Source organism: Schistocerca cancellata, chromosome 3 (genome assembly GCF_023864275.1).
Source record: "Schistocerca cancellata isolate TAMUIC-IGC-003103 chromosome 3, iqSchCanc2.1, whole genome shotgun sequence".
In the NCBI taxonomy this organism is placed as follows: Eukaryota; Metazoa; Arthropoda; class Insecta; order Orthoptera; family Acrididae; genus Schistocerca; species Schistocerca cancellata.
The window spans coordinates 916842704-916870214 of NC_064628.1; the positions used below are offsets into that span (position 1 = coordinate 916842704).

Consider the following 27511-nt stretch of genomic DNA (forward strand, 5'->3'; position numbering starts at 1 on the left):
TCGTGTCACCTCTGCGTAATTGAGGGGGAGGGCCGTGAGCGTAGGAGGTGGTGTCCTGTCATGTAATTGAAGTTGTGTAACCCGACGTTGAATACACGCCGAGCGCACATGACCCTCCTGGACGCAACCAGAACAAGTACCAGGTTGTCCGTCGTACATTACTATTGCTCGACAGCCACCTATAACTAAGTAGGATGGCACATGTTTCTTTAATTCAATTCTCACTTGTCGGACGCCGTTGAGGACCTGGTACGTCTCGAAGGTGTTCCATTTTTCGGCCACGTGGCTAATTACCGTCCCATAAGGGCGGAAAGCTGAGGTAACGACGTCCGGTTCTACTTCGAAATGGAGTTCGAAGACTCTTAGTGTGCGTAATCCTACTCCAGCATGGTCAACAGTAACCTCTCCGATGTAACCATCGGAGTGTTTGAACTTGAGAGTGTTCGCGCATCTGTTCACAACTGCGTGACATAACTCGTCATCGACCATCTTGACGTAAACCACGCTACTTGTGATGGATAGGTGGATACCGATGATGTGCTGTGTTGGTATGTGAACTTCGTCACGGATGAATCGTTCGACTTCAAAGGCTCGTGGTCGTGCGTAGTCGGTCTGGAAGCTGATCTTGATGGTAGCTTTTCTGTACGAATGAGCCATGGCGACTCAGTGTTAACCGACGCAAGTATCAGCTGCGGCGAGGAAGTAAACAAACTACGCGCGCTCGCGACTCTGCGGACGGGACGTAAACAAGACGTCCTCGCCGCTCACCGGCCGAAAGCAGACTGAAAATTAAGCCAACTGAGCTACCCAAGCACGACTCACGCCCCTCCTCACAGCTTTACTTCTGCCAGTACCTCGTCTCCTACCTTCCAGACTTAACAGAAGCTCTCCTGCGAACCTTGCAGAATTAGCACTCCTAAAAGAAAGGATATTGTGGAGACATGGCTTAGCCACAGCCTGGGGGATGTTTCCAGAATGATATTTTCACTCTGCAGCGGAGTGTGCGCTGATATGAAACTTCCTGGCAGATTAAAACTGTGTGCCGAACCGAGACTCGAACTCGCAGGAGAGCTTCTGTTAAGTTTGGAAGGTAGGAGACGAGGTACTGGCAGAAGTAAAGCTGTGAGGAGGGGGCGTGAGTCGTGCTTGGCCAGCGCAGTTGGTAGAGCACTTGCCCGCGATAGGCAAAGTTGCCGAGTTCTAGTCTCGGCCCGGCACACAGTTTTAATCTGCCAGAAGGTTTCAGTCTGTAGTTACCATACACTTTTTTATTACAAACACATACTATTAAAGAAATTAACAGCAACAACGATTGTAATAAAAGGCACCTGCCCGACAGAACCACCAGCAGGACTCAGATTAAAACATTAATCCATTTAAGTCCGATAGACACAGATCTTTCAAAATTTACTCACCCAATTTTCACGAATTAAAACAATGTTAATAAAACCACCATTAATGCAGTTTAACTGACATAATTGAATCACACAAACCTTTTAAACGTGCTTCGTGACTTACATAGAAACTGGCTTTCACATAATTCATATGAAATTCTAAAACTGCCCTCAACAACTAAGACATCTTAAGCAATTCTAACAAATTATAAGTAATATCACACTAATACACTCAACTAGGATCGTCTTTAGCATCAGTTACAGGTACGAGGTTCACATACATTTCATCCCCAGGATATAATAATAGCATATTAAATAGTTTTAAAATGGAGCCGTTTCAATTTTACGTTGATGTTTAGTGATGGACGCGAGCAGACCGAAAGGTTCTAACAGATACAGGAGGTTCACGGAACAGAAGGTGAAGTAGAACTATACTCAACTTTGAGCTCCTATTAAGCTTCCGGAAAAGCACAACGCTCCACCGGAAAGATGGAATTGCAGGACACTAACAACGTACCCACAGACACCGATCCAGGTCGTTAAATTTCCCTCTTCCACCGTGATAACCCGATCAGAGTTTTCTCGTTTCGACCACTGCCAATTATCTCAAACATAAACACGTCAGCGGCAGACAACATTCTGGCGTACAGATACAAAAAACATATCTGCCCAGCTGGTTATGAATAAACATTAAATTGTACACGGCTCAAAATGAACCAAAAGCAGAACTAATCTACGAGCGGTATTCAAGTTCTAAGGCCTCCGATTTTTTTTCTCCGGACTGGAAAGAGATAGAAACATGCGCATTGTTTTAAAATGAGGCCGCGTTCATTGTCAGTACGTCCCAGAGATGGCAACACCGTACGGCAGATGGAATTTTACCGCCAGCGGGTGCCACGAATGGTGGCGGACGACCACATGCCTGCCCCTGTGGCATGTTGCCAAGCAATGTTGACACGCAACGACAGCATGAATGGGACTTTCTTTTCGTCGGTTGTGACAATGGATGAGACGTGGATGCCATTTTTCAATCCAGAAACAAAGCGCCAGTCAGTTCAATGGAAGCACACAGATTCACCGCCACCAAAAAAATTTCGGGTAACCGCCAGTGCTGAAAAAATGATGGTGTCCATGTTCTGGGACAGCGAGGCCGTAATCCTTACCCGTTGCGTTCCAAAGGGCACTACGGTAACAGGTGTATCCTACGAAAATGTTTTGAAGAACAAATTCCTTCCTGCACTGCAACAAAAACGTCCGGGAAGGGCTGCGCGTGTGCTGTTTCACCAAGACAATGCACCCGCACATCGAGCTAACGTTACGCAATAGTTTCTTCGTGATAACAACTTTGAAGTGATTCCTCATGCTCCCTACTCACCTGACCTGGCTCCTAGTGACTTTTGGCTTTTTCCAACAATGAAAGACACTCTCCGTGGCCGCACATTCACCAGCCGTGTTGCTATTGCCTCAGCGATTTTCCAGTAGTCAAAACAGACTCCTAAAGAAGCCTTCGCCGCTGCCATGGAATCATGGCGTCAGCGTTGTGAAAAATGTGTACGTCTGCAGGGCGATTACGTCGAGAAGTAACGCCAGTTTCATTGATGTCGGGTGAGTAGTTAATTAGAAAAAAATCGGAGGCCTTAGAACTTGAATGCACCTCGTATGTGACCACTTTCCCAGTAACGTCTCTTAAAATTTGATCAGCCAATTCTGTAGAACAAACAAATAAAATCATAACATAGAAAGAGGGAATAGGGAAAATTATTTCGGCCCGCTCTCGAACGCCAGGCACAGACTTACGTACTACTTGGCATGACCTCTAGCTACGCATTAAGCACGGCTTCATGTCTATTTGATAGGTTTCAATGCACTCAGGTATCAATTAACATGAACAGAATCTACCAAGGAACAATTCGACGACACCAGTTCATTCAATTTGGGTAACGCGTAACAGACGCGAAGGAAATCTGTTCCTCAAATCTCAAGGAAATCCCAGTCACCGTCGGCAGCGGATCTGCATTCCACCGGCTAAACACGCCGCAGCAGCTGGCCACGCCCCTCCGTCGTACCGACTCGGACACTCACCCTGCTGCGTACATCCACAGCGCCACACGTCATGCAGCTCATAATTTAAAAAAAAAGTTTCTTACGATATGTGTAGCCAAAAAGTAGCCATATGTTAACTACTTGCAGGCTTGTAGTGTACTGCTGTAGCATCTAAACTCAAATGGTTTGACTATAATTCCCACTTTTCCTATGACACCTCGGAAAGAAAGGTGACATGTTGAAAAATGGCAGTTTTAGTGTATGTCACTGAAAAATACATATGAAGTTCCCTAATGTGCACGAAAAATGTAATGTAATTTACAGCCAGCAATACTTGCCTGAAATTATAAGGAAAGCTTATACTACACTGGCGTCCAAAATTAAAGCAACAAACAACTATTTCACCTTCCTTTGTGTAACTGAAGATATAATCATACAAACTGTCAACTAGTTGTCAGTACATACGTACTCTGCGCGGAAGATGGCATTCCGATCCACGGACAACCATGCTAGATAGAGCACCTATGAAACGAGGTAGTTTTTGCTGAGTAGTCCCACATGCAAAATCGTTGTGTACACAATCACAGACGGTGCAGTATGACTCAGAGATGGTGCTTACCAGACAGTCTGCGGTGGAGGTCCACAGAAAGAAAGAAAGAGAGCAGGACAGTCGTAAACTGTTTGGCCTGATGACTTAATGTGAATAGTTCTGTTGTTTCTCAGATGTGGCGACAGTTTATAGTGACCGAAACTGTATGTCGAAGACCAGGGCATGACCGACCACGTGTGACTTCAGAAGAGAGGACCGTTATTTGGCTGTGAGGATAGCACAGTACCGCCTTAGTACGGCACGGAAACTTGCATGTGAGCTCGCAGCATCCACTGAACTTGTTGTATCGAGGCAAACGGTGTACAGAAGGCTTCGGCAGAGTGGGTTTACTGTGGGAGAACGTCTAGAGAGGAGTATCAACATGCCACCTGGACGGTCGAACAGTGTGCAAATGTTGGTTTCACATATGAGTCCTTAGTCTGGAGAGTGATTCTCGATAGATTCGCATCTGGAGGGAATGTGGAAAACGATTTCGGGACCCAAACATTGTGGGTGGCCAGGGATTACGTTGACCACACGAACACCTCTTCATGAAATTATAGGGTGAATCGGCAAGATGTAACTGCTGCGAGGTATCGTGACGAGATCTTGAGGCCCCATTTGCGGTTGTTGCGAAGCGCTGCGGGCCCAGTCGTCGTATTGATGGACGATAATGCTCGACCTCATAGAGCACGTGTGGTTTATGTCTTCATGGAAACGGAAGATATTGCACACATGGCGTGGCCTGCTCGCTCTCCCTATTTGAATCCCATAGAGAATGTCTGGAATGCATCAGGGAGACGGCTTGCATCAAGTCAGCACCCACCAACTACTCTCCAAGACTTGCGAGCAGCTCCGCAGGAAGAAAGGGCGTTATTACCACAACTTGAGACTGATGACATCACACACAGAATGCCCAGTCGTTGTTAGGACTGTTCTGCTGCCAGAAGTGGTCACTCCCCAACCCGAGCACATTAATCAGTTGTCGGAATGTGGGTGCAAATCAGTTAAGTTGGAAAAAAACGAAGAACGTTTTTGGCTACCTACGCAGAATGCAGTTGTTTACGTTCTGTTTGTACTGTTCTGTTGCAATACAAACGCAACCTTCAAAATTTCCTTTTGTTACTTTAATTGTGGACTTCAGTGTATTTCATTATAAGTTTTATGGAGTTAATTCTTTAAGTCATGTTTACTCAAGTATTTCATCCTTGAGATATGTCATTGTTATTTTCATTTAAACGTAAGTCTAAATACCGCAGATATCACGAGAGATGTTCTAAATATCAGATTTTTTCCAAAATGTAATCTTCTGTGAATACTTCATTGCTGTATAGCAGAATATCTTCGTTACAAGGCACCGTTTCCTACGATGTCATGGAGATGGTGGTCTTATAGAGAGGAACAAAAGGTACTTTCAAATATCAGGTTACCTTCCATTCAGAAAGCTGTTGCACTCAAAGACTGTTATACTGACTTCTAAATTACAGATTGCAGCGATCAGTTGTCCTTCTTAAATTTTATTGGCTGGTGTAGATTTCAGCTAGAAGCTAGCCATTCTCAATGCACTATTATTTACGCTCAATGCACGTAATGCCTCTTAGTCGGGCTTCAACCACAGCTGAATATTCAATAAACTGTGGATGAAGACTGAGCAACAGGCATTACATGCATTGAGCGAAAATAATGGTGCATTGAGAATGGAGAGCTTCTAGCTGAAATCTAGATCAGTTTATTTGTTGCCCTGCAAAATCTGACATTTCTTCGTTAAAATTTTGTTCGGGTGAACGACTGAATTATACGTCATCATGTACAGTATTATGAATAATGAGATTTTTTGGTTTCATTAAGGACTCCAGCGATATTGTGCCACGCTATGTCGTGCCGAGACTGGTTACGTTTCGAAACGAATTCTTTTCTACACTACTGGCCATTAAAATTGCTACAGCAAGAACAAATGCGGATGATAAACGGGTATTCATTTGCCAAATACGTTATACTAGAACTGACATGTGATTACATTTTCACGTAATTTGGGTGCATAGATCCTGAGGAATCAGAGCCGGCCGTAGTGGTCGTGCGGTTCTAGGCGCTGCAGTCTGGAACCGAGCGAGCGCAGGTTCGAATCCTGCCTCGGGCGTGGATGTGTGTGACGTCCTTAGGTTAGTTATGTTTAATTAGTTCTAAATTCTAGGCGAATGATGATCTGAGAAGTTAAGTCGCATAGTGCTCAGAGCCATTTGAACCATTTTATTTTTTTGAGAAATCAGTACCCAGAACAACCACCTCTGGCCGTAATAATTGCCTTCATACGCTTGGGCATTGAGTCAAACACAGCTTGTATGGCGTGTATAGGTACAGCTGCCCGTACGGCTTCAACACGATACTACAGTTCATCAAGGGTATTGACTGGCGTATTGTGAAGAACCAGTTGCTCGGCCACCATTGACCAGACGATTTCAATTGGTGAGAGATCTGGAGAATGTGCTGGACAGGGCAGCAGTCGAACATTTTCTGTAGCCAGGAAGGCCCGTACAGGACCTGCAACATGCCGTCGTGCATTATCCTGCTGAAATGTAGGGTATCGCAGGGACCGAATGAAGGGTAGAGCTACGGGTCGCAACACATCTCAAATGTAACGTCCACTGTTCAAAGTGCCGTCAATGTGAAGAGGTGACCGAGACGTGTCACCAATGGTACCCCATGCCATCACGCCGGGTGATACGCCAGTATGGCGATGACGAATACACGCTTCCAGTGTGCGTTCACCACGATGTCCCGAAACACGGATGCGACCATAATGATGCTATAAACAGAACCAGGATTCATCTGAAAAAATGACCTTTTGCCATTCGTGCATCCAGGTTCGTCGTTGAGTACACCATCGCAGGCGCTCCTGTCTGTAATGCAGTCAAGCGTAACCGCAGCCATGGTGTCCGAGCTGATAGTCCATGCTGCTGCAAACGTCGTCGAACTGTTCGTGCAGATGGTTGTTGTCTTGAAAACGTCCTCATCTGTTGACTCAGGGATCGAGACGTGGCTGCACGATTCGTTACAGCCATGCGGATAAGATGCCTGTCATCTCGACTGCTAGTGATACGAGGCCTTTGGGATCCAGCACTGCGTTCCGTATTATCCTCCTGAACCAATCTATTCCATATTCTGCTAACAATCATTGGATTTCGACCAACGCGAGCAGCAATGTCGTGATACGGTTAATCCGCAATCGCGGCAGGCTACAATCCGACCTTTATCAAAGTCGGAAACGTGATGGTACGCATTTCTCCTCCTTACACGAGGCATCACAACAACGTTTGGTTGGAAGCTTTCCTCATGTCAGCACGTTGTAGGTGTCGCCACCGGCGCCAACGTTGTGTGCATGCTCTGAAAAGATAATTATTTGCATATGACAGCATCTTCTTCCTGTCGGTAAAATTTTGCGTCTGCAGCACGGCATCTTCGTGGGGTAGCAGTTTTAATGGCCAAAACTTTGCGCTAAGCTTTAAGTCAATCGCATTTTCATACCACAAACTAATGAAAACAGCTACGCGTCACTTAAGCGCTTGCGCCATGCGTCGCTTCGGTGGGCAACTCGTGGCTATAAACGGTCGTGGCGCGTCTGCCGCTCGTGGTCTCGCGGTAGCGTTCTCGCTTCCCGAGCACGGGGTCCCGGGTTCGATTCCCGGCGGGGTCAGGGATTTTCACCTGCCTCGAGACTGGGTGTTGTGTGCTGTCCTCATCATATCATCATCATCCAGGAAAGTGGCGAAATTGGACTGAGCAAAGGTTGGGAAATTGTACGGGCGCTGATAACCACGCAGTTGAGCGCCCCACAAACCAAACATCATCATAATCATCGGTCGTGGCGTGCATCACGAAACAACGCAGCTCCGCCACACCACGTGTGCATTTCCTCCTTTGTTAACGTGGAAGTGGCTCGAAACAGCTCGTCATTTCTGTATAGACTGGGCGTGGGACTTGTAATGGTCGCCTAGACGTAGATATTGCTAATTGCTATAATCGCACTATTTCACTCCCATTTACAGAGCTTGTTAGCACTTGATGTTAGGTTGGCGCCATTAAAATGCATTGTGTTGTGGTAATCGCTGCTACTTGCTGTATCGCTGCTGTCTCTCGATGCTGATGCTGGCTCTATATCTGGTTGTCTAGGGTTAAAAACATGAGGTCCCGTGTTTTTTATGTGCTTTTGATGATAAAGAACGAGCGAAACCAACAAATATGTAAACTTCAAATATTTATTACTCTGGTGGCCGTCTTTATTCCACTGTCAACCAAAGACCATGACTCAACACAAAGTAGTACTTCCGTTACATGTTCGTTGCATTGTTTATCCACCTCAAACAATAACACACACACACACTTTACCAAAGTGACATTCCGACTGCCTCCCGACCCTTCTTGCAGCTTGTATTTATAACATTGTCAAAGAACTACTAAAAAGAGATATAGTTTATAAGTCACATGTACATCTGTTATCATAATTTATGCAGAAAAGTTATTAATTTGCATCGAGTGACATAATTTAACATGTTATTAAAATGACAGACAGGTTTGTTGACTTGACAGAATAATTCTCTGTTACAAAAAGGCCGTTTTTTAGAAGTTTGTCAATTGACTTCTCTAATTTGCATAAATAAGTAAATAACATGAATTATTAGGAATTACATTGGTTTTCGTCTAAAATAGGATTGATTTCGTGAATACTGAGTGAAACCGCTCCTAATGAACAAATAGGTTTCACTGGGTGAATTTTATTTAAGGAGATCCAAAATACCTAAGTTGGCCACTATTTTTCGTACTTCATATTAATTATTTAAGATGAACTTAGTGTTTTTACGTGATGACATTTGCTGTATCAGTGATCAAGTGATATAAACTTCAGTGTGGGTCAGTTAGTATAATTTAATGGGTTGACTCTTTATGCAGACATGTTATGCGATCATTGTTAACATACACAATAACTTTTCTATAATCATAAATACTCGTTAAACTGGTTGAATTTGGAGGGTATCGCATACTTCGGTACAGTAAAGCCTTAAATATGTTCCGTTACAGACTGCGTTCACAGTGGCACCAACACCGGGCGCTTCCGCCGACGACCGCCATCGTTCAAAGAAGGCCAATCTTTTCTGATCAGTACGCCAGTACAAGCCCGGTCACAGTGAAGCCGATCTCATCGTTCCAACGTACAGATCTCGGACGACGATAGGTGGGATTCGAATCGGTTTCTGTTCATAGGTAGAAACGGGCGATGTTCTCGCGCGAATAACATGGATTCTGGGAGACACTTAAGGGGCTCTGGAACGCCCTATACTTGCAATGTTAAAATAACGCTTATAAATTACATCTTTCCTCACAAAGTATTTGAGGTAGGAAGTTGAACTTTTTACAGATTATTTATTGGAATATGGGCTACAACTTAACACAGGGATTTTACAAAATTTTAGTTCAGTTATTAAAGATGATTTTTTTTCAATTGTAATGAAAATTCACAACATTATTTTGCAATTTTTTATTTATATATTCAAAAATATACAGTTTTTTGGAGTAAGGCTGTGTTAAATTATGCAGAAGGTACTGTGTAACATTTACTGAAAGTTTGAAACAAATATGTATGGAAGATCCTTAGAAAACATGTAATTAGTATGAGAAAATAAAAGTTTTGTGAATCGAGCGACAAAGATTGGATTAACTTTTTAGTGCATTCCAGGTCCATAGGATGAATTATCTTCATCCTCTGCAAACTCCTCCTCCAGCTTCCTCTTGTTCCTCCTCCTGTTTACTCTTGCTTGTATTTCTAGACTCTTTACAGGCCTGTCTGCAGCCCGAAGGCGTTCCTTGTCTAAAGCAAGCATCGCTCGTACCATGTTAGAACCTATCTTCATTCCCATATTTCTAAATACCTTGCACCTTACAATGTTGCCATCATTGAAAGTCGCAACAGCAACTTCACTTTTACTCATTATTATACTTCAACAAAACAGAGACTCAAGAAACAGAATTAATTACGAATATTTTAGAGGTAACGACAGAGTAAATAAACATGAAACAATCGACAATCACACCAGCGATATATATTGAAACATCACAGGTTAGCCACAACACATACTTTATCTCACATCACTAAAATGTACCTGATGAACACGGACGTTAATAATAACACCATTTGACAGCAGTTTAACAGCGCCACAGTGGGTCACGCCCATGTAGAACACATTTCCAAAAAAATTTAAAAATAGTTGTAGTCTTCGGAATTGAATAAATTATACATCTATTAAAAGGTAATAGTCTGCAGATTCAGAAAACGCAAAAAAGTAAAAATTGAACTATCCATGATTTTGAGCCTTTCCGGAGCCCCTTAAAAGTTCAGCACAAAAAATCATGAGTTTGCGGCATCCTAATGATGGAAAATATCATTAACAGAGACATATCTCGGAGTCTATGGTCTGTAACTTGATACATAGCAATATTTCTGACGGTGAGGTCCACAAAATTTGAGAAAGCATAGTTACACTATATCAGGTTCACAGTTCTGATTCGCTTATTACAAAACGTTTCTTTGATTTTGCCGAATGAGGAACATATTTCTTCCAAGTTGAGAAATAATTTTTCAACTGCTTTAAAACTGTTTTTATTCCATGGTTATTTGAAAAACACAACATTATTTCTTTAAATGGCTCTACACACTATGGGACTTAACATCTGAGGTCATCAGTCACCTAGACTTAGAACTACTTATACCTAACTAACCTAAGGACAGCACACACATTCATGCCCGAGGCAGGATTCGAACTAGCGACCGTAGCAGCAGCGCGGTCACGGTCTGAAGCGCCTAGAACCGCTCGGTCACAACGGCCGGTCATTATTTCTTCATTAAATATGAAATATACAGGGTGTTTCCGTAAAGGCCTGCAAAAATTTCACAAGACATAGAGAACGCTCCACTGAACAATTTGAGGTAAGGAACCTGGGGTCGGAGAAGCTAGCTTAAGGAAGTAATAGGAATAAAATCACAGTACCGTGTTCTGAAACTGATGGCCATCAACCTCAATGCAAGCATGACACTGGCGAACAAGATTCTGTCGCACCCTGACAAATATCCCTGGTCTGTTTCGAATCGCATCACAGGCAGCTACAATTCTGGCAACTAATTCGATTTCCGTATCCACCGGGGTCCCGATAACAAGTGACTTTAGATACGCCTATACGAAATAACCAAGTTGATTCAGGTCAGGTGGCACCGCATGCCATGGAATGGGACCTAACATTCCATTCTAGTGACCAGGAAATACACCATTAAGATGGTTGCGGACATTCACATTGTCCACCGTCATGCTGTATCCACATCCTCTCATGAACAGACAAGGTGACAGTCTAAATACGATACAGCAAAGCCATCTTATGGACAAGTCATGTAAACAATAATTGCATTATCGCTTGCCAGTAATGAGGCTCGTCCTCCTTGTTTTCTTGCAGGAAACGACGAATGTACATGTAAATAAACAGCTCAATATGTGTAAAATTGTACTCATGTTAGCTAAAAATAAGCTGGAAAACGGTCTTAGTAGATGAAGCGGTAGACAAGTTTATTTCCATATCTGGCTTCTCTGACCCCTAGTTCACAACATCAAATTGTTCAGTGGATATTTTATTTATATCCTGTTACATTTTCTCACGCTCTTATGGGAACGCCCTTCATTTCATCTCCAGGTAGTTTAAAATTCTTTGATAACGATTAACTGATTGTGTCAATTGGAGGATGCCGATGATTTGCAAGAAAATACAGTTAAAATGTAATACTGCTCCTATTACTCCAACAGTTTTAATATGAATTGCTCTGCTAAGAAATCCCCAGTATGACTGGAGTCAGTAAGAGATACAGAGCAACCACAGTTCTGTGGACAGGGTATTAAGCAAAGTGGCACAGGTCTAGTTACATGAGTATTGGAACAAAGCGTATTCTGCCCCAAAGTACCATTATCAAAGATGGCGGGCTTGACGTCACAGACACCCCCAGTGGCGTCACTCAAGATGGCGGATTTTGGCAGGAAGTTTGAATTTTGGCAGGAAGAAGGCTAGTTGGGCTACCTCCACTAACTTAAGCCCCCTCCCCCCAGGAAATGGTGGGAAGTCCAAATTCCAACATGATAATGCGTCACACCAAGGAAAATGGCGGGAAAAATGGACTTGTCTTTATTATGTAACCTATTTCAAGCATGTGTGTTCACCACTGGCTCTGGACTCCAACTGACTTAGTTCATATCGTCGCTACCAGAGAGCACCACTGAGACATCAGATCATGATGCAAGTACCGTTATGCAAGATGGCTGCACCCAATATATCCACCACGTGGCTTGGTACACAGAGGATGCAGTCTTGACGTCAGATTATTATGTGATTACCGTAATTCCAGATTGCTCTGACATCCCGAACACACCACGCCGTCCGACAGTTCGCTAACACGTTGGGGCTGTTGACAGCTGCCACATCGTCTGACAGTTAGCGAGCACGTGGGTCTGCGCGGTCACTTCAGCCGGCGCTTGAACCCACGCGGGTCCGACCGCTTACGTCATCACTCCCGGCCGCCACCTCTATACACGCACCGTACATAGTCTTCTGTAAATATGCTAACTAAAGCAACACCCACATCGTGTCTCTTGATTTGCATATCACCAATAAACTAGTGCCCTACAATTGATCCTGGTTAGGTGACTCACCATCATCATAATCATCATCATTTAAGCCTGATTATGCCTTTCAGCGTTCAGTCTGGAGCATAGCCCCCCTTATACACTTCCTCCATGATACCCTATTCAGTGCTAACTTTGGTGCCTCTTCTGATGTTAAACCTATTACTTCAAAATCATTCTTAACCGAATCCAGGTACCTTCTCCTCGGTCTGCCCCGACTCCTCCTACCCTCTACTGCTGAATCCGTGAGTCTCTTGGGTAACCTTGCTTCTCCCATGCGTGTAACATGACCCCACCATCTAAGCCTGTTCGCCCTGACTGATACATCTATAGAGTTCATTCCCAGTTTTTCTTTGATTTCCTCATTGTGGACACCCTCCTGCCATTGTTCCCATCTACTAGTACCTGCAATCATCCTAGCTACTTTCATATCCGTAACCTCAACCTTGTTGATAAGGTAACCTGAATCCACCCAGCTTTCGCTCCCATACAACAGAGTTGGTCGAAAGATTGAACGGTGCACAGATAACTTGGTCTTGGTACTGACTTCCTTCTTGCAGAAGAGAGTAGATCGTAACTGAGCGCTCACTGCATTAGCTTTGCTACACCTCGCTTCCAGTTCTTTCACTATGTTGCCATCCTGTGAGAATATGCATCCTAGGTACTTGAAACCGTCCACCTGTTCTAACTTTGTTCCTCCTATTTGGCACTCAATCCGTTCATATTTCTTTCCAACTGGCATTACTTTCGTTTTGGAGATGCTAATCTTCATACCATAGTCCTTACATTTCTGATCTAGCTCTGAAATATTACTTTGCAAACTTTCAATCGAATCTGCCATCACAACTAAGTCATCCGCATATGCAAGACTGCTTATTTTGTGTTCACATATCTTAATCTCACCCAGCCAGTCTATTGTTTTCAACAAACGATCCATAAATAATATGAACAACAGTGGAGACAGGTTGCAGCCTTGTCTTACCCCTGAAACTACTCTGAACTATGAACTCAATTTACCGTCAACTCTAACTGCTGCCTGACTATCCTTTAATTGCTTGCAAAAGTTTGCCTCCTATTCCATAATCTTGTAGAACAGACAATAACTTCCTCCTAGGAACCTGGTCATATGCCTTTTCTAGATCTATAAAGCATAGATACAATTCCCTGTTCCACTCATAACACTTCTCCGTTATTTGCCGTAAGCTAAAGATCTGGTCCTGACAACCTCTACGAGGCCTAAACCCACACTGATTTTCATCCAATTGGTCCTCAACTAATACTCGCACTTTCTTTTCAACAATACCTGAGAAGATTTTACCCACAACGCTGATTAAAGAGATACCTCTGTAGTTGTTACAATCTTTTCTGTTTCCATGTTTAAAGATTGGTGTGATTACTGCTTTTGTCCAGTCTGATGGAACCTGTCCCGACTCCCAGGCCATTTCAGTTATCCTGTGTAACCATTTAAGACCTGACATTCCACTGTATTTCATGAGTTCCGATTTAATTTCATCCACTCCAGCCGCTGTATTGCACTGCAATCTATTGACCATTTTTTCCACTTCCTCAAATGTGATCCTATTTCCATCATCATTCCTATCCCATTCTACCTCGAAATTTGAGACATTACTGATCGCATTTTCACCTACATTGAGCAACTCTTCAAAATATTCCCTCCATCTGCCCAAGGCATCCACAGGATTCACCAGCAGTTTTCCTGACCTGTCCAAAATACTTGTCATTTCCTTCTTACCTCCCTTTCGAAGACTGCTAATTACACTCCAGAATGGTTTTCCAGCAGCTTGACCCATAGTCTCCAACCTGTTTCCAAAGTCTTCGCACGATTTCTTCTTGGATGCTGCAATTACCTGTTTGGCTTTGTTTCTTTCTTCAACATAACTTTCTCTGTCTACCTGGGTTCTGGTATGTAGCCATTTTTGATACGCCTTCTTTTTCCTTTTACAGGCTGCCTTGACTGTATCATTCCACCAAGCTGTTTGCTTCATCCTACTTTTACACACTACTGTTCCAAGACATTCTTTAGCCACTTCTAGTACTGTGTCCCTGTACCTTGTCCATTCCTTTTCGAATGACTGTAATTGACTACATTCAATTAACTGGTACCTTTCTGAGATTGCTGTTATGTACTTGTGCCTGATTTCCTTATCCTGAAGTTTCTCCACTCTTATCCTCCTACATATGGACCTGACCTCCTGCACTTTCGGCCTCACAATCCCAATTTCACTGCAGATTAAATAATGATCAGTGTCATCAAAGAATCCCCTGAATACACGTGTGTCCCTCACAGCCTTCCTCAATTCCTGATCTGTTATTATATAGTCAATGACAGATCTGGTTCCCCTGCCTTCCCAAGTATACCGGTGAATGTTCTTATGTTTAAAAAAGGAGTTTGTGATTACTAAGGCCATACTGGCACAGAAATCCAAGAGTTGTTTCCCGTTCCTGTTGGCCTCCATATCCTCTCCAAATTTACCCATAACCTTTTCATACCCTTCTGTTCGATTTCCACTCCTGGCGTTAAAATCACCCATGAGCAGAACACTGTCCTTGTCCTTTAACAACTACATCACTGAGTGCCTCATAAAAACTATCCATCTTATCTTGATCTGTCCCTTCACAATGCGAATATACTGACACAATCCTAATTTTCTTGCTAGACACTGTCAAATCTATCCACATCAGTCGTTCGTTTACATACCTTATCGCAACTACGCTGGGTTCCATTTCTTTCCTGATGTAAAGCCCTACACCCCATTGTGCTATTCCTGCTTTGACTCCTGACAGGTAGACCTTGTATTCTCCCACTTCCTCTTCTTTCTCACCCCTTACCCGAATGTCACTAACAGCTAAAACGTCCAGCCCCATTTTACTTGCAGCCTCTGGCAGCTCTACCTTCTTCCCAGAGTAGCCCCCATTGATATTAATAGCTCCCTATCTCATTACCATTTGTTTGCCAAGTTGTATATTAGGAGTCCCTGGTTTGTCAGTTAGAGGTGGGACTCCGTCACCTCCAAAGGTCCGAGGCATTTTGCTCTGATTGTTGCGAGCATCATATTTAAAGTACCAGGGAAGTAGGTTGCTAGCCTTACTTGCCACCATTGGGTTTTACCCCTAACGGCTGAGGGACTAACCGGTGGATTTGGTAGTCTTTGCCGTATGAGCACAAAGGTGACCACGACTCAGAATATGTCCGAGATGCCCAGCCTTATTCCGAAGTAACTGGTATCCCGACTGTCGGGACCACTTACTTGGCCACTCATACGTTGCCCGTGGTTTATGAACTAGGACATGACTACAGGAACCCACACCATGAACCACAAGGTGACTCACAAAAATAAATATAACACTTACATTCCTAATTTTTTAATCTCCATGTGATAATGTTCCATTGATAAAAGAAGGTGCAAACATTTTTGTTTAACTATTACATATGGGAGTATTTTGATCTGATTATGATTTATGATTCACAAGCATTACACTGAGCTATCTTAGATATGCTAAATGCAGGTCCCAGAGAGGCAGTGAAGACAAGAAAAACGCTCACTTTTCAAAGTTTTAAATAGCATGTTCCTTTCTCTCCTGGTCCTTCCCAACGGACTTGACTATGGTTGATACTTGGAGATGGGAATCTGTTTTGTAAAGATTACTTGTAGCATGTTTTTGCACTACTCTGATGAGAACTGTGTACCGTTATGGCTAACAGCCCTTTCCTGTCTGCTTACTTTAATTGCATAATGTTTCTTAATTTCCTTGAAAAATGTTTTCCCTGTACTCCTATTCGCTTCATATAATTGCACATGCTTTGATAATAGTTCCAGGACTATAAAAATGTGCTTATATGTTCCCTGTGTCGTCGGAAGGAGGATGTACAAATCTACTGCCAGCGACTCAAACATTTTCGTCAGTATAATTCAGTGCATTTCCGCCTTTCTCCTCATGTTTGAAGCTTTAGTTTCCTGACACACGCTACGGCATTCCAAATTTTTTCACTGTTTCCAATGGACTTTCTACTACCGTTATCGGGATTCGTTCTGCAGTATGTATCCCTTTGTGCATTAAACAGTATTTTCTTATTTTATTATTCGTCTTCGTATTCTATTCTGCCTTAATCATTTTTAACTGATTTACGCTGGAAAAACAAATAGTTCCAGTTGTGGACAACTGCTGTAGATCTGGCGCTGTACGCTGTTTGCATGACGGTACGACATGCACGCTGCCGTCTGACATGTGTGAACAGTATAGGTGTCGAGAAGAGAGACCGTATGCCGTTAGTGTAACTGCATTATGTGAACGGCAGCAATTACAGAGCAGCGTTGAAAGTCTGTCGCCGACTGAAAGGTCCGAGCAGAAGCCCAATGTCATTAAATGGTATAATGAAACGTCCTTTCACTTTCGTTAAATATAGTATACAGACTTGTTTCTGTCCTGTATCGCTAATATCAACATTATCCATGACCACGGCGAGTGAATATATTCTGTCCACTACGGTATTATTTTCTCGTGGAAGATATTCAATCATGAAGTTATGAATTTTCAACTTTCACCATTGATTTACGTCAATGCTTACTTGCAGCCAGTGTCTGTAATCCCTTTGTGTCGTACTTCGTAGTGGATGGTGGATGAAAATGGTGTTTATATCATTATGTGACAGGGACTGCGGGCACGTGGCCGTCGGTGGGCGTGTGGATCGGCCACGAGGTGTACCGAAGCAGTCTGTGCAGTTGCGATAACGCTGTGTCGCGGATGGTGCAGTGGTTGCCGCAACTGCCTAGTAAGTAGGAGATCCCGGGTTCGAATCCCAGTCCGGTATGCATTTTTTCTCGTCTTCTGGTCTTTCTAGAGAAGCAATTGAAATATATAAACATAGGGATAATTTTAATCGGAAAGCATGAAACTTAGTGATATTTGGACAGTAGCACTACAGAATTGCTAGACAGTTTTATCCGTGACGAGATTACGATTGAAAGTTTTATCTCTGACAAAGATTATCTCTGCATATCACGTGTAACTCTGGCCACGCCCACTTTCTACGATATATAAGTCGCTCTCAGACGTCCGACCCGTCAGTCGGCAAGACTCACCGGAGGAGAAACACCCCTCTGAAGATGTCCAGCGCAGCTCTGGACGGAACGTTAGGAGCTGAAGAGTTTCGTGGACCGCGACCTTACATCCCGGAAGGTTTACCAGAAGATATGTCATCCGGTCGTGAAGGCCTTCATACTATTTTCTCTCGTCGCCGCTGATCCCGCTAAATGTCCCGCTGCAGCTAAGAGCAGTTATCCCCCTTCAGTTTACGTAAAATGGTCTTTATTCTTTCGGACATATCCGAAAGAACAAATGGTTCAAATGGCTGTGAGCGCTATGGGACTTAACTGCTGTGGTCATCAGTCCCCTAGAACTTAGAACTACTTAAACCTAACTAACCTAAGGACATCACACACATCCATACCCGAGGAAGGATTCCAACCTGAGACCGTAGCAGTCGCGCGGGGTTCCGGACTGAAGCGCCTAGAACCGCTCGGTCACTTCGGACGGCTTCCGAAAGAACAGGCATGACATATATGCAAGTCTGAATTTAATACATCATTTATTAATTCGATATCTCAACGTGTGCCGTATTAAAGTCTTGTAATATTGACTAAGAAATCGCTCCAAAGATGAGAGCAAATGTTCAAAGGGCTCTAAGCACTATGGGACTTAACATCTGAGTTCATCAGTCTCTTAGACTTAGAACTACGTAAACCTAACTAACCTAACGACATCACGCACATCCATGCCCGAGGCAGGATTTGAACCTGCGACAGTACCAAACGCGTGGACGAAAAGAGCACAAAGTCAGCTAAAACGCTGAAACACAAAGCTCTCTAGAGGCTCAATTTATATCACGAATCTCCCACTAATTGCGGGTACATGGAAGACTACTTGGTAAACGCTACAAATCTTCCTTCTTAATCTAAGCAGCTCTCAGATACAAGAGATGATCTCAAGACCCGTGAAATAATACAATTGGTCAGGCCACTCAAGTTGCATTGCAAATCCTACAGATTTTTAGATGCTTAAATAGCATACGAAATCTGAAAATTGCTCAGTATTTGGCAAACGTGCATCAGAATGCGCCGGTCAGCACTCGGCCATGTCATTACTGGGCTGGATCAGCAAATCGGCTGAGATAGCAACGGATAAATGTTGCTACAGATGTCGTATGGACAATAAGTGCCCCAAATGGCTTCCCTACTACGGACGTTCAGAGTTCTCCTGGAAAGTTCACTCCCAACTTTTCGAAAAACTCTAAATGCAGGGGAAGGCACCCAGCCGTCGCCACAGTAACCGGCGAAAATTTATCTTTATTTATTGTACATAAATACAGGAGAACCCTGCTGAAATTTAGCATTTTTGGCTTACAGAAAACATATTAACATGCAAGGGCTTCGTATCAACTGCTAGCCATGCTCCACTCATTGGTCAAGCCCATCGCGCCTAAGTACGGTGCTGAGCAAGGCTCAGTAATTGGATAGCAATATTTGGAGGGAAAACGCAACGAATTTTCTCAAGTCGGTTGAGTGGCCCAACGTCACGTCATTTTTAGATCTGCGTACTGGGAAGTACGCGCCTAAGTACGGTGCTGAGCAAGGCTGAGTAACTGGATAACAATATTTGGAGGGAAAACGCAACGAATTTTCTCAAGTCGGCTGAGTGGCCCAACGTCACGTCATTTTTAGATCTGCGTACTAGGAAGTGAATTTATCATGCAGTTATACCCTAGGAACTGGCAGTGGGTTAGCGGCTGCTGCATTTAAAGCAGGGAGCCGCATTCGCCCCGAATGTGGGGTGTAGTGGCTTATCGCATTCGCATCCGCAAACTGCAGTCCCCAGGGGCCCTCTTCCTTTCCGCTCTGTGACTGACCTCCTGTGAACCAGCTAAACCGTGGGAAAGGCACCTGACCCGCTCGCTTCTTAACAACATAATGTGAAGCCGTTCTTCAGAGTTAGCAAACCATGTAATCTCCTCAAAAACTGAAAAGATAATTCCAGACAAGTAATCGGAATCACTAAGAGAGAGGTGACGGTTGTGTCACAACTTGTTGCACGGAGAACCATTAGGCATGAGTAGACCACATGTAACAATTATAGACCATCATTATCGCGTTACCACATTGAACAATGAAATGCCACAGGAGTTGCTAACACGAGGGAAAGTACCCATTGTGATTCAAATTTTAATACATTTCTGAGATAGAGAAGACATGTCACTGGATGAAAAATGAGAAACAGAATAAAAGCAGGGGCTGCTAGGAGAAGGGGTAATTGCATTCATGGATATAGTAATATGAATTATCAACTTAATGAACAGGCTCTTATTAGGTCAAGATCAGTCCTAAAAGTTCATCTTGCAAATATACACTCCTGGAAATTGAAATAAGAACACCGTTAATTCATTGTCCCAGGAAGGGGAAACTTTATTGACACATTCCTGGGGTCAGATACATCACATGATCACACTGACAGAACCACAGGCGCATAGACACAGGCAACAGAGCATGCACAATGTCGGCACTAGTACAGTGTATATCCACCTTTCGCAGCAATGCAGGCTGCTATTCTCCCATGGAGACGATCGTAGAGATGCTGGATGTAGTCCTGTGGAACGGCTTGCCGTGCCATTTCCACCTGGCGCCTCAGTTGGACCAGCGTTCGTGCTGGACGTGCAGACCGCGTGAGACGACGCTTCATTCAGTCCCAAACATGCTCAATGGGGGACAGATCCGGAGATCTTGCTGGCCAGGGTAGTTGACTTACACCTTCTAGAGCACGTTGGGTGGCACGGGATACATGCGGACGTGCATTGTCCTGTTGGAACAGCAAGTTCCCTTGCCGGTCTAGGAATGGTAGAACCATGGGTTCAATGACGGTTTGGATGTACCGTGCACTATTCAGTGTCCCCTCGACGATCACCAGTGGTGTACGGCCAGTGTAGGAGATCGCTCCCCACACCATGATGCCGGGTGTTGGCCCTGTGTGCCTCGGTCGTATGCAGTCCTGATTGTGGCGCTCACCTGCACGGCGCCAAACACGCATACGACCATCATTGGCACCAAGGCAGAAGCGACTCTCATCGCTGAAGACGACACGTCTCCATTCGTCCCTCCATTCACGCCTGTCGCGACACCACTGGAGGCGGGCTGCACGATGTTGGGGCGTGAGCGGAAGACGGCCTAACGGTGTGCGGGACCGTAGCCCAGCTTCATGAAGACGATTGCGAATGGTCCTCGCCGATACCCCAGGAGCAACAGTGTCCCTAATTTGCTGGGAAGTGGCGGTGCGGTCCCCTACGGCACTGCGTAGGATCCTACGGTCTTGGCGTGCATCCGTGCGTCGCTGCGGTCCGGTCCCAGGTCGACGGGCACGTGCACCTTCCGCCGACCACTGGCGACAACATCGATGTACTGTGGAGACCTCACGCCGCACGTGTTGAGCAATTCGGCGGTACGTCCACCCGGCCTCCCGCATGCCCACTATACGCCCTCGCTCAAAGTCCGTCAACTGCACATACGGTTCACGTCGACGCTGTCGCGGCATGCTACCAGTGTTAAAGACTGCGATGGAGCTCCGTATGCCACGGCAAACTGACTGACACTGACGGCGGCGGTGCACAAATGCTACGCAGCTATCGCCATTCGACGGCCAACACCGCGGTTCCTGGTGTGTCCGCTGTGTCGTGCGTGTGATCATTGCTTGTACAGCCCTCTCGCAGTGTCCGGAGCAAGTATGGTGGGTCTGACACACCGGTGTCAATGTGTTCTTTTTTCCATTTCCAGGAGTGTTGAAATTTTACGCGACATATGATGTTCCTTGCAGGATTACTATAACAGCCCATCCCTGTGCAGTAGAGGCTGCAAACGGAAGAACTGGTTTAAGAAAAGGAATATAAAGTGTTACTGATAAAAAAGTGCCATTAAATAACACACCTCAGTGGGTATCCACTCTTTGCATTGGCAAGTAATTTACAATTACCTGGTGCCCAAGTTAATTGAATCTATTACTTCAGTCTCATTTCCTATTGTCGATCCTTCCTTCTCTTTCAATCAGAACTATGCCTATCATCTTTAGTACAGTTCATTAGCGGAGACGAATAAGGGAGTAAAACCTGTGGGCTGAGTTTAAGAGAAGTTAGCAAGGTAAGTTGGAGTAACCGGTAAGATATGTTGGTCTGATATGACGTTATGTGGTTGGCATACATAAACACTATTTGAAAATGACATGATATAATCAATATGAGACAGTTTGTTTTAACAAGAGAGGATGTTCTGTAGTAGTCAAGCAAAATAGGCCAAATTTTTGAAACAGTCAGTATATCTAGACTAGATAACACTGAAAAACAACTAGTGAAACCACTTGTTGACTAAGGGAGCACGTATTTACTTTTGCCTTAACAGAAAGCCAACTTGTCAGTTGACTGAAATAAGGTTGAAACATTTATGACTCAAACAATACTGCAGAACTACATTTTGTAATAAATGGGTATACAATGGCTTCAGATGTGTGAAGTTATGACAGCTGTTTATAAGCGTACACTTTTCCGTTAGGTACATCAAAGAGGTGAAGAGACTTAATTAACAGTAATGAAGGATACTAAGAAACAACACGAAATACACGATGTATTGCAGCAGGAGAAATGTATGATGCAGATCAAGGTAAGTGATCAAGACGAAGTGACAAAGCAATGTAGCAATCCACAGAGGTGGTAACAGGAAGTGCTACACCCAGTACACTGTCTCATGGTCATAATAATTTGAAGGTCGTACGAAGTATGGACAATAGTAAGCTATTACAGCGAGAGCTTACAGGGCGATGTGAGTTTCGCCAATGTGAAATGTGTTGATACTTATAGGCAAGGGAAGGTCCTGCCAGTGTGGTTATCGTGGTAGTTAGAAGATTTGTTAAGCAGCCATTAAGTCGACCACAGACAGAAGAGATAAGATTGTGGAGATAATTTCAGGCTACAGGACAATGGGACAGTTAATTAACGCAGAGTGAGCAATTGATGCGGTTTCCCCAAGACTAAGTATTGAGGAGCACCTATACACTTGCTAAGTATTAGACACACCAATCTGAAGGCCACAAATGAGACACAAAACAGTACATGAAATGTCAAAAACGGTGCCACAACATATGACTATTATACGAACTGTCATGCATTGACGAAATATATGTTCACATCATACAAAGAATTAAATAGGTGGCAGCCACATGACCCATAATGCACTTTTACATACAAAGATACTTTATTGAAACTGAGACACACTTGCATGGATAATATGGATGTCAGAGCACACTTCGCTGCATAGTGAAAATCTCATTCTGGAAACATCCCCCAGGCTTTGGCTAAGCAAATGTTCAAATGTGTTCAAATGTGTGTGAAATCTTATCGGACTTAACTGCTAAGGTCATCAGTCCCTAAGCTTACACACTACTTAAGGGGCTCCGGAACGCCCTATACTTGCAATGTTAAAATAACGCTTATAAATTACATCTTTCCTCACAAAGTATTTGAGGTAGGAAGTGGAACTTTTTACAGACTATTTATTGGAATATGGGCTACAACTTTACACAGGGATTTTACAAAATTTTAGTTCAGTTATTAAAGATGATTTTTTTCAATTGTAATGAAAATTCACAACATTTTTTTGCAATTTTTTATTTATATATTCAAAAATATACAGTTTTTTGGAAAAAGGCTGTGTTAAATTATGCAGAAGGTACTGTGTAACATTTACTGAAAGTTTGAAACAAATATGTTTGGAAGATCCTTAGAAAACATGTAATTAGTATGAGAAAATAAAAGTTTTGGGAATCGAGCGACAAAGATTGGATTAACTTTTTAGTGCATTCCAGGTCCATAGGATGGATTATCATCATCCTCTGCAAACTCCTCCTCCAGCTTCCTCTTGTCCGCAGCTCGTGGTCGTGCAGTAGCGTTCTCGCTTCCCACGCCCGGGTTCCCGGTTTCGATTCCCGGCGGGGTCAGGGATTTTCTCTGCCTCGTGATGACTGGGTGTTGTGTGCTGTCCTTAGGTTAGTTAGGTTTAAGTAGTTCTAAGTTCTAGGGGACTGATGACCATAGATGTTAAGTCCCATAGTGCTCAGAGCCATTTGTGCTTCCTCTTGTTCCTCCTCCTGTTTACTCTTGCTTGTATTTCTAGACTCTTTACAGCCCTGTCTGCAGCCCGAAGGCGTTGCTTGTTTAAAGCAAGCATCGCTCGTACCATGTTAGAACCTATCTTCATTCCCATATTTCTAAATACCTTGCACCTTACAATGTTGCCATCATTGAAAGTCGCAACAGCATCATACACACCAAAGTGAAGTGTTTCTATTCCAACAAATACAGTCTTGGGGATTCTCGACCATATAACACTATTTACACTTTCATTGGGTTTTGAGTTTTTCCGTGAATACACTTTTTCAACAGTTCAGGTGCTGCTAAGTCTCTGAAAATAGGTTAGCCACAACACACACTTTATCTCACATCGCTAAAATGTACCTGATGAACACGGACGTTAATAATAACACCATTTGACAGCAGTTTAACAGCGCCACAGTGGGTCACGTCCATGTAGAACACATTTCAAAAAAAATTTAAAAATAGTTGTAGTCTTCGGAATTGAATAAATTATATATCTATTAAAAGGTAATAGTCTGCAGATTCAGAAAACGCAAAAAAGTAAAAATTGAACTTTTCATGATTTTGAGACTTTCCGGAGCCCCTTAAGGCTTGTGTCCGTCCACCGTGAACAACATGTCGAGCGCTTACCGCCGTGCGATCCTTAAAGTTTCCTTCCCAGCTGAACATGCGCGACCTCGTGCACATGAAGTTGCAACGTTCATACGTGAAGAAGTTCGTTTACATCCTAACCACGTTATCGGAATCCATTTTTCGATCACGCGTAGTGTCGCTTATATTAAAATGACAAACACCGACGTGTGTGAAGATGTTATTCGCCGCCATGCCAATGGACTTAAGTTCAAATATTCTGATGGTCACGTCGGAGCTGTAACACTTGATCTCGCAGAGTACGGTCAACGCACGATTAGGGTGTTTGAACTGCCTTTTGAAGTGCCGAAGAACGAAGTTGTCTCTGCGTTACAACCATACGGTAACGTCATCGGTTACGTAGAGGAAAAATGGCAAACCTTCGCGACCTACCATGTCCTTAATGGTGTGCGTCAGGTCAAAATTGAACTGAAAAAACATATACCATCATACCTGACAATTGGCGGGGTGCGATCCGAACATGTGCGGGTTTTGGACAAGAAGGCCACGTCAGATCCGCCTGCATGCCACGCCGCCTGATCCAGACGCCGGTCGGCCGAGGAAGCGTCCCCAGCGGTGATCACTCAGATCCCTGTCACATACGACAAGGCTGCCAAGGAAGGTAGCACCTCTCCACAGGGTCTTCCTGCTCCGTTGACGTCGTCTGATCAGGTAGATGCAACCGCTACTGAGATTCCTTCTGAGGTGGCACAGACGCCAGATCCTGACCTGCCGAATCTTCGCAGCACTGTGACTGAAAATTCTACTGAGATGGACGTTGATTCGGGAGTGGTACCTACTTCTGCTTTCCTTCAGACTGGTCCGGAGTCAGACGAAAGCCACCCACAATCAGACTCTGAACGACATGTTCGAAAACAAGGATCGACACGAAAGAGAAAGAAAGTAGCCGTACACACCCTGATGAATCCATTCTACGGATGGATACCAGGGATGCAGACCCGAAGATGGACGACAAACCGCTCTTAGATGACCCAAAGTCTGATGCGAACGACCCGCGACAGGCGACCACTGGCAACGAACACCCCTCCTTACTGGCGCCGTCGCCCCCACAGCTCGACGCTGAAGAAAGCCTATCCGCTGAGCCGAAAATTACGTCTCCTCTCCACGTGGATGATGTGCACAGCCGATGCCGTACCGCAGTATCAGTCTCCTGGGCAGACGACGTAGAGATCGAAGGGACTGGGGTGGACGGTGCTGAGGATGGGGCGCCCCCATCGGCTACGCTCGCGCCCGCAAACTCTCCACGATAGCAACCTCTTCAGCAGACCGGGAAGATCGACAACCTCTCGCTCCTGAAGAAGGAGCCCCAGCTGTGCCTGTGGGACTCCAACACCAGCATTATCGTGTCGCAACGATTAACCTCGCGACCATTCGTGCGCCCCACAAAGTAGCGCTGCACCGCGATATGATTTATGATGCGGACATAGATATTGTGCTTTTTCAGGAAATGCATGTCGCCGATTCTTCTCCACCACATGGCTTCATAGCACATCTTTCTTCCGCTTCGGACACCGGTAGTGGTGTTGCCATCATCTTACGAGAAAGTCTTCCTGCCGACGATGTCCTATACCTCCCCAACGGAAGAGGTATGGCCCTTACTCTCTTTGGTGTACGCATCGTCAACGTTTATGCGCCGTCGGGCTCCAGCTACCGTCGTGAACGCAATGCCTTCTTCGCGAATGAAGTTACACCCCTTTTTATGGGACCACACGATGACTGGGTCATGGGTGGAGACTTCAACTGCACCCAGCAACCTCAGGATCAATTGCCGCATCACTCACCATGCGCAGCTCTGGAAACAGTCGTAACGCGGCTACAATTTGTCGACACGTGGAGACATGTTCACGGTGATCTTATGGGCTTTACGTATTACACTCCGCACTCCTCTAGCCGACTGGATCGCATCTACATCTCGCGATCCCTAATTCAACACACTCGACAGCCTGAAATGTGGCCTGTTGCTTTCTCAGATCATGAGGCTTACTTCTGTGATGTTGTTCTCACAAGACAGGCAGTATGGCACGGACGTGGTTTGTGGAAACTGAACACGGCGCTTCTTATTTCACCTGACTGTCGACTTCTAATAGAAGACACTTGGATCACATGTAATAGACGCCATCCCACGTGTCCATCTACCATATCCCGGTGGATCCAGTGTGCAAAACCTGCTATTCGAGAAACTTTGATCCGGTATGGCAAAGATGTTGTAGCCTGGAGGAAGAGCACTCTGGACTTTTACTACAGGATCCTACGAGAATTCTCCACCATGCCAGCCTCCCCTGAGCGCCATACAAGGATGAACCATGCTAAGGCCCAAATCTCCAATCTCATGCGGAGGCATTTGGAAGGAGCGATAGTACGATCTCGTACTGCTGATCGCATGCCTCATGAACATCCGTCGATGTACCATATCATCCAAGAACGCCAAAATGGACGCCGAAAATTGATTCACGTCCTAACAGACCAAGAAGGGCATCGCTACGTAACCCAATCTGCAATAGGGAATGTGCTTCATGCCCACTACCAGCAGCTCTACGCCGCAATTCCTCATTCCCCAGAGTTGATCGAGGAAGTCTCGCAGTTCAACTTCTGTGGTATCCTAGGAGATGCGGCGATTGACTTGATGTCAGAGGTGACTGATGATGAAGTCCGCGATGCGATCCCGGCAGGAACCATCAATCGCTCCCTAGGACCCGACGGTCTTCCCTTCGAATTTTATCGCACCTTCCGTGATTTGTTAGAGTCCACCTTCACCTCCAACTGTCGGGAACTGATGTCTCCGGAAGTACCTGTGCCGGACGCTTTCATGGAAGGAATTATTATTCCTGTACATATACCGCATGGTGGCAACAATATCAGTGATTATCGGCCCCTCACCCTCCTTAACAGTGATATGAAATTCACTCGCCTTTTGGCGGCACGA

The 27511-nt window shown here is 44.5% G+C and overlaps 1 protein-coding gene across 1 annotated transcript in view; it reads left to right on the forward strand.

Moving 5' to 3' along the window:
• Positions 1-22428: 22428 nt before the first annotated feature.
• LOC126176647 (arylsulfatase B-like) overlaps positions 22429-27511 on the forward strand; it is a 437026-nt gene continuing 431943 nt past the window's right edge. The window contains exon 1 of the mRNA XM_049923804.1: positions 22429-22447. Within this exon, the coding sequence (XP_049779761.1) occupies positions 22429-22447 (19 nt within the window). The remainder of the gene's footprint in view (positions 22448-27511) is intronic.